The sequence below is a fragment of the Pediculus humanus genome, genomic scaffold (assembly GCF_000006295.1).
Source record: "Pediculus humanus corporis 1103172108318 genomic scaffold, whole genome shotgun sequence".
Lineage (NCBI taxonomy): Eukaryota > Metazoa > Arthropoda > Insecta > Psocodea > Pediculidae > Pediculus > Pediculus humanus.
The window spans coordinates 2,540,783-2,548,853 of NW_002987887.1; the positions used below are offsets into that span (position 1 = coordinate 2,540,783).

Here is an 8,071-nt window from a genome sequence, read left to right on the forward strand (position 1 = left end):
TGTCATGTTTACTAACAAACTACAAATAGAAAATGGCGGGCTTTCTGCCAAAACTTTTTTTTATTATTATTTTCATTTATTTATGTCGAACAAGAAAAGAAAAAAAAATGAACCGTTTGATTTTTAAAAGCAAAGTTTTTTTAATAAAAAAACCCGTTTTTATTTCATAATCGTACCCTCTTTATATTAAAATAAATACTTAATAATAATAATGTAAATTTTATGGGGGGAATTTTGTTTTTGTTTTAGGAAAATCAAAAATTTATGATTTTAATCCATTGTTAAGAAAAACAGCAAGGAGACCCAAAATGAAATGGTGCCAACCTTTAAAATTTTTAAATGATGTTAATAGGCCAATTATTGCTCTTGTATCCTTTCCAGGAAGCGGAAATACTTGGGTGCGATATCTTATACAACAGGCAACAGGTTACTTATATATTTATTTATTTTAATTATACCTCGTTAATACTATTCGAAACTCGAAGAAAATATATAATTTCCTTTTCCTGTTGTTATTATTAAGAAATTCTATAAGTTAAAATTCAAATATATTATTAATCTTTTAAACTTTCAATAAATAAATAAAAAATTTAATTTATTTTAAGGGATTCACACTGGGTCCGTTTATAAAGACTTTGGATTATTAAAAAATGGTTTCCCAGGAGAATACATAGCAGATTCTTCTGTTATTGTTGTTAAAACTCATGAAAAAGGTCCAGCAGCTCATAGGGGATATAAAAAAGCTGTTCTTTTAATTCGAGATCCCATGCAAGCTATTCAAGCTGAATTTAACAGACAAGGAGGAGGACATGTTGGTTTCGCATCACCAGATAGATATAAAATTGGAAAAGGAAAATGTAAATACTTTTTAATATGTCATTAATATGTTTGTATGAATTGAAAAATAATGAAATATGTTTTTCAGTTTGGGAAAAATTTGTTCAAGAACAAATAATTAAATGGAGAGACACAAATTTGGATTGGTTTTTCAATTTTACAAAACCGACCATGATCTTGTTTTACGATCAATTAATTTCCGATTTGGAATCAAATCTTCGAAGATTGTTAAAATTTCTTGAAGTTAATGTAACCGAATCACAATTGCAGTGTGCTATACAAAGAAAAGAGGGAATTTATAAAAGGAAAAAAAAAATGATACATTTAGATCCATTTACAAAAGATATGAAAACTAAAATAGAAGCAACTAAATTAGAAGTATACAAGTTAATATATGATTATATAAGTAGTAAAAAGAGAAAAAAGATTTTTAATAGATGATAATATCTTTATGTAAAATTACCACCTGCTGATTACCATTGCATTTAAATACATTTATTCTCATCATCAATATGCCTTTTAACAAAAAAAAAAAAAAATTTTTTTAAGTATTGTTAATTTAGAGTAATTTAATCGTAATAAGTCTAGCATTTAAAAATTTAGTTTTTTACTCGAATACATTCTATATGAAATTTTTTCATTTTGTTGAATGATTTCTGCTCGAGATTAATTTAATGTTTATTTGAAGTGATAATTTTAATATTTCAAATATTTGTCCCTTGTATTTGTAGAAAACGTTGTACCTGGCTACCAAATTTTAAATTTTATCATACTTTGACTCATTGATATATTTATAAATTCATTATGTCTTTCTGTTAGGATTTGATTTAGTAACTACCAATTTTCTACGTTTGTTAATAAATGTTTTATAACTTTATTTGAATAATTTGTTTAAAAAAAAAACCTATAAAAGAATAATAATAAGTGCGTACCTTCAAACTTAATGTTTTTATATTTAATTTATAATAAACATAAATAAAATAATTAGATATTGTATTTAGTGAAAATTACTGTTATTTATTTTAATTAACATTTATATATACATACATAAAACAAATTTGAAAATTTTAGAAGTATTGTTTAACTAGAATAATAATAATAATTGCTGGGCAAAGAGTTATAAACATTTTGATTCATTATAATTCATAGAGAAATAAACTAGTGTTTATAAAAATTGATAAACAAAATTTTCAGTGCAACATTTTTCTAACTTTTAATAATAAATATAATCAATCAAAGTTAAAAAAAAAAATTAAATCATAATTTTTTTTAAAACAATAACAAAAAAAATTACTTTGAACCAGTAATCTCAAATTCATTTAAAGTGAAAAAAAAAAAAAAAAACCGTTACGATTCAAAGGACAAAAGTTACATTAGGTTTTCACGCGTAGACGACTTTAAAAACTATTTGTCGCTATAAAAGTCCTGCCTCGCTTTCATTTCCAACATGGCTGGCCGTAGTAGTTATGAGAATCGTGACTCGAGGTAAGCATTTTAAAGATTAAAAATTATTGTACGTTTTTTATCAGTTATGTGTAATAACAACTTTGTTTAAAATTGCCTAATACAACTATTCATTTACTGTTATTTTTAATCTGACTCATATTTCTAAAGATTTCGCCCTGTTTATTTGCCGAATGTTCAATTTTAATAGTGATCATATAATAGCATTTATGTGTAATTTATTATATTTATCGTTTTTAGAGATTATGGAGGCGCTAGAAGAAGACCCCTTCCAGAAGAACCTCCTTTCACAGCGTTTGTGGGAAATTTACCCAAAATAATCGTTCAAGGAGACGTTAATCAGATATTTTCTGACTTAAAAGTTAGAAACGTTCGCCTTGTACGTGATAAAGAAACTGATGAATTCAAGGGATTTTGTTATGTTGAATTCGATGATTTAGATAGCTTAAAAAAAGCAATGAATTAGATAGTGTAGTGGAGGTAGAGGATGTTTAATTAAGGTAATTTAATTTTTTTTTCTTAATCCTTTTAAACTGTAAATATTTTACACTTTAATTTTTACAAAAAAAAAAAATAAAAAAAAAAAACTCACAATCAAATAATTTATTGTGATTATTATAATACATTATTTATGACTTGATGTCTAAAAATTGAAAATAATACTAAAATTTCCTCGAAATAATTTAATAGTAAGTTTTTTTACTCTTACCTCTGATTTATTTTCAATATGACATTTTTGAAGCAATATTTTTTCAAGTCAAGCTTTATAAAAATATCTTTAACTTTTATAATATAATTTTTCAGGTTATAGTAGAATATAATTCTAGGTGTTTTCACAATCTGTAGTAATTTTTCTTTACACAGATTTTTATTCTAAATTTATTTTAGCCCATAACTTTGTAAATTGTACAGTTTTTCATTTTTTAGCTGAATTAATTATTTATAAAGTAATTATATTATTTTGATTGCAAATTCTGTTTTTTAGATGCAAGTACTCTTATAATCATCGAATATTATTTACAAAATTGGTCCATTATGTATTTTTCATTGTAAATTATAGTTTCTTAAAAATTTTATGTATTGAAAATTGTTTTTTATTTATAAAATGCTTTAAATAATAATAATAAAGTTGATTGTGTTCGAGTAAAGACAAATAAATAACTTGGATGCTATAAATGTTTATTTGCAAATATGTTTAAAAAATTTTTGGCTTTTAGATTGATGTTGCAGATGGGAAAAAAGAAAGAGGTAACTACCAAAGAAATCGTGGTGGTGGTGGCGGCGGCGGTGGCGGTGGCGGCGGAGGAGGAGGTGGGGGAAGGCAAGGACAATTTAGAGGTGGTAGACAGGATCATCGCGGCTTTGAGGATTTTTCTAGCGGAGGAAGCGGTAAGAAATACCGTGGTGGTTGTTGAAGTATTGAAAATTAATTAAAATTATTTATAACATGTGTCGATTTACTATATATATATATATCTTAAGGTTACGGACATCGGCAGCAAGGTCACAGAGGGCAAGGATTTCAAGACAGAACAAACAGAGGTAGTTACGGACAATTTGACGAAGGTCCGCAAAGTCAATGGGGCGGAAATAGACACGGAAGTGTCGGTAGAGAAGAAGGTTTAGGACGGCCGAGACAAGATAGGAGAACTTTCAATGATGAACTTCCTAGCAACCCACCTCCCGGTAATATTAAATTTTTTTTTTTTTTTTTTTTTTTTGAATTTTTCCCATTCATTAAATATTATCATTATTATTACTATAAATATTGATATTATTTTATTTTTTATTTCCGCCTTGAAAACAAAAACAAAAAAAAAAGTAAGTTTTATTTATTATTACTTACATTTTTTTCTGTAGTTGATGCTTTTGATTTTAATCATTCGAAAAAAAAATTATTATTATTATTAATGAGCTGTAGTAGTAGTAGTAGTAGTAGCAGCACTCTTGCACCGTGTCTTTGTTTGTCTTTCATATTGTTATAAACATAAATTTTTTTTTATAGAAACATCAGGACGACCAAGACTTCAATTACAGCCGCGTACAATAAACGATCCGTTGAATCAAGTCGCAGAGACGAGTCAATCAGTATCGATATTTGGGGGGGCGCGACCTCGCGAAGAGAAAAACAAATCAGAGCTTGCTAAAGATTAATTGATACAAGAAGATGATAAATTTTTTAAAGTGGAATAAAAATATCTTTTGTATGGTGGGTTTTCCTTTTTTTTTTTTTTTTTTTTTTTTTTTTTTTGGGAAACAACCGTAGGAGCAGAAGCAGCAGCACCGCAGCCGAACGTTTTTTTTTTTTTTTTTTTTTTTTTAAAAAATTAATTTCTTTTTTTTTTTTCATATTTATTTATTTCCCAAAAAGAGCAAAACAAAAAAAAAAAAAAAAAAAAATTTTTTTTTTTTCTCTTGCGGAGATCATCATCATCATCATCATCATCATCATCATGATCATCATCAATCAATCAACTACTAAAAGCTATAAGACAAAAAAAAAAAGAAAAAAGAAAAATGTAGAAGTAAGTTTGTAGAAAAATTTTGGGAGAATGATATAAAGAATATGAATAAGAAAACAAGAAGGAAGGAGGAACACGTGGTTATCCCTATACGTCATCCTACTCAAAGCCGCCGCCGCCTACGACTTTAACTTTAACTTTTTTTTTTTTAAATGTTTTTTTTTTTTTTTTCTTTTTTTTTCCTATTTTTTCTCTTTTTTTTATAGATTACGCACTTAATAAAATATAATTCAAGTCAAAATATTAAAAAAAAGGTTTTATTTTGATTGCATCATCGTGATTGGTTTAAATTGTAAAACTAATTTTTTTGTTTTTTCGATTAATTTAATCACAAGAGAAATTAAGATTGAATTTACAATAAAGGAAGGGAAGGGAGGAGGGAGGGAGGGAGGGAGGGAATGAAGGAGGGAAGAAGGCATTGAATGAAGTTTTTAGGGGGGGGGAAATGGGATTGATTAGTTTTCTTTTTTTTCTAAAAAAATGAAATTTTAGATTTAGTTTAGTTATATCAATTATTATTATTATTATTATTATTATTATTAATTAGCATATATTTATATATATATAGTATGCGATGAATTATGAAATAAGATTGATAATATAATTGATTTTTAATAATTTAGTTTTGTTATGTGATTTATATTTAAAAAAAAAAAAATGGCACGTTTCATTTTTTTGGTTTTGGTTTTTTCTAAAAAAAAAAAAAAAAAAAAGCAAAAAAGTAAAAAAAAAAAACAAAAAAATACGAAAAAAACATTTAAAAAAATCATCATTATTATTTTGGTTTTTAATTTTTTTTTTTTTTTTTGCATTCGTTTTTATTTATATATATATTGGGAAAAATTATTTTTGAAAAAAAAAAAAAAAAATGGATATTCTGTCACTTAAAGAAAACTTGATGGTTTAAGAAAGACTATTTAGGTAGAGAAAGAAAGAGAGAGAGATAGGAAGAGAAAGAGAGAGAGAGAGAGAGAGAGAGAGATGTAAATATTGTGTAAAAAAAAAAATTAGTTTTACAAAAAAAAAAAACGGTAAAAACTTCAAATTAATAATAATAATAATAATAAATTTTTTTTTTTTGTAATGGTTTTGCTTTTGCTAAGTGAAAAAAATAGACTAAAAAAATATTTTTTTAATAAAATTATTATTATTATTACTATATTATTACTATCACTATTATTATTATTATTATTATATATGACAATTATTATTTATCACTTTGATTTTTTTTTTTTTTTTTTTTTTTTTTGAAGGCTGCAGTTTAAATAATTATATTTTAGAATTTAAATTTTTTTTGAATTGTTTAAAATTGTTTTAATTATTATTATTATTTTAAATATTTGTAATTGTGTAATTAATTAATTAATTAACGGTTTAAACTTCATTCAATGCTTACACTTTTTTTTTTTGTAATTTAACATGAGTGAGTGAAATTATTCATTTAATATCGAGGGGATTTATTATCATTATTATTATTATCATTATCGGTTTTTAATTAAATAACACGCCATTTATTAATTTGTGTTTTGTTTTGTTGGTTACATTTTTTTCTCTCTCTTAATGTATAATATTAATAATAATAATAATTATTAAATAAAAAATGCGCTCGTAATAACACTAAGTAAAAAAAGAAAATTTTTTTTTTATTTTTCCACCGATTGTTTTTTTTTGGGGGGAGGGGGGGGGGAGTATCTCGCGGGTTAATAATTATTATTATTATTATTAAATTGAGCGCAAAAATTTAAAAAATGATATGAATGCATTGAAAAAAAACATTTTTTTTTTTATTTAAATTTAATTTTTATTTTTATTCCGTTTGTTTACTTTTCTAAAAAATTCATTTCCGGTATTTCGATTTCGATATCGAATCGTGATAGATCATTAAAAAAAAAAAAAATGTTAATAAATAAATAAAATTTTAATTTCAAATGTTAATAAATAAAATTTTTTCTCAAAATTTTGGGTTTTTTTCAAGATATATATATATATATATATGTATGGTTTATTAAAAAACTCAAAAATTTACATTCTGTTACATATAAAACAAACAATGGAATAAAAATAATAATAATAATAATAATAATAATAATAATAATAATAATACATAAATAAATAAATAAATAATTTTCTTAGAGATTTTGTGAGTTTTGTCTGCGAATGCTATTATATTATAATAATAATTTTTTTCTTTTCTTTTTCTAAATGAAACGTGTTAATTCTCTTTGTTATTATTATTATTATTATTATTATTATTATTATTATTATTATTATTACTATTACTGCAATTTTTTTTTTTAAATAAATGAAATGATTTTTGTTATTAAAAAGAAAAAAACAGAAAAAAAAAAAAAATAGAAATTTTTTTAATAGTTTTTTTTTTTCAATAAGAAACAAAAAGAACAGTTTTATCATCATCATCATTATTAAGATAAATAATAATAATAATAATAATAATAATAATTGGTTTTTTTTTTCTGTACATTTAGGGGGCTGCTGCTGCATTTTTTTTTTTTTAATGGTCTGATAAATAAAAAAAAGGGAAAATTTTTTAAAAATCTTGTAAAAAAATTAATAATTACTTATTAAAATAATTGTTAATCATTATCATCATAATCGTGATTGATTGATTGATTGATTGATTGCCATTAAATTCTATTCTTATATATATATATATATATATATATATATATATACATTAAAATTAAATTTTTGATTTATTTTTGTCATCGATCGGTTAATTTAATAATAATAATAATAATAATAATAATAATTTTAGTTCCTTAATTATTAAATTTGGTTGTTTTTATTTTTTATTAATTTTCAAACTTAAATAGACTGACATGGGGGAAAGAAAATTTTTAATTCACATTTTTTTTTTTATGTGTTTTTATTTTATTTTTTTTGTGCCACATTTAATAAAAAAAAAATTTTTTTAATAACTTTTCAACTTCTTCTTCATATTCTTTACTATTTAAAAAAAAAAAAATATCTCTCTAATTTTACTATACTTAATATAATTAATTAATTAATTAATATTTGTAAAATTAAATTATGCATGATGAAATAATAATTAATAATAATAATAATAAAAAGTAGGCGTTTTCATATTTTTATAAGAAAATTATTATCATTATTATTAGAATAATAAAAAAAATAATAATAATAAAAAATTGTTAAGTAGATCTCCTTTACAAACTACACTGAGATTTTTAATTTTTTTTTTTTTATAATTTTTTTCTTGTGTAAAA

At 23.0% G+C, this 8,071-nt stretch overlaps 2 protein-coding genes across 2 annotated transcripts in view; both read left to right on the forward strand.

Annotated features, from left to right (window-relative positions):
- The window catches only part of Phum_PHUM607670 (uncharacterized protein), a gene marked incomplete at both ends in the record, with an annotated part of 1,772 nt that extends 494 nt beyond the window's left edge, over positions 1-1,278 (forward strand). The window contains 3 exons of the mRNA XM_002432936.1: positions 250-426; positions 606-857; positions 926-1,278. Coding sequence (XP_002432981.1) covers positions 250-426; positions 606-857; positions 926-1,278 — 782 coding nt within the window. The remainder of the gene's footprint in view (positions 1-249; positions 427-605; positions 858-925) is intronic.
- A 1,006-nt stretch (positions 1,279-2,284) lies between these two features.
- On the forward strand, positions 2,285-4,455 carry Phum_PHUM607780 (Cold-inducible RNA-binding protein, putative; the record flags this gene model as incomplete). Its single annotated transcript, XM_002432937.1, has 6 exons — positions 2,285-2,322; positions 2,542-2,722; positions 3,116-3,130; positions 3,519-3,690; positions 3,784-3,987; positions 4,307-4,455. The coding sequence occupies 6 exons, from the start codon at positions 2,285-2,287 to the stop codon at positions 4,453-4,455; spliced, it is 759 nt and encodes a 252-aa protein (XP_002432982.1).
- Between the last annotated feature and the right edge of the window lie 3,616 nt (positions 4,456-8,071).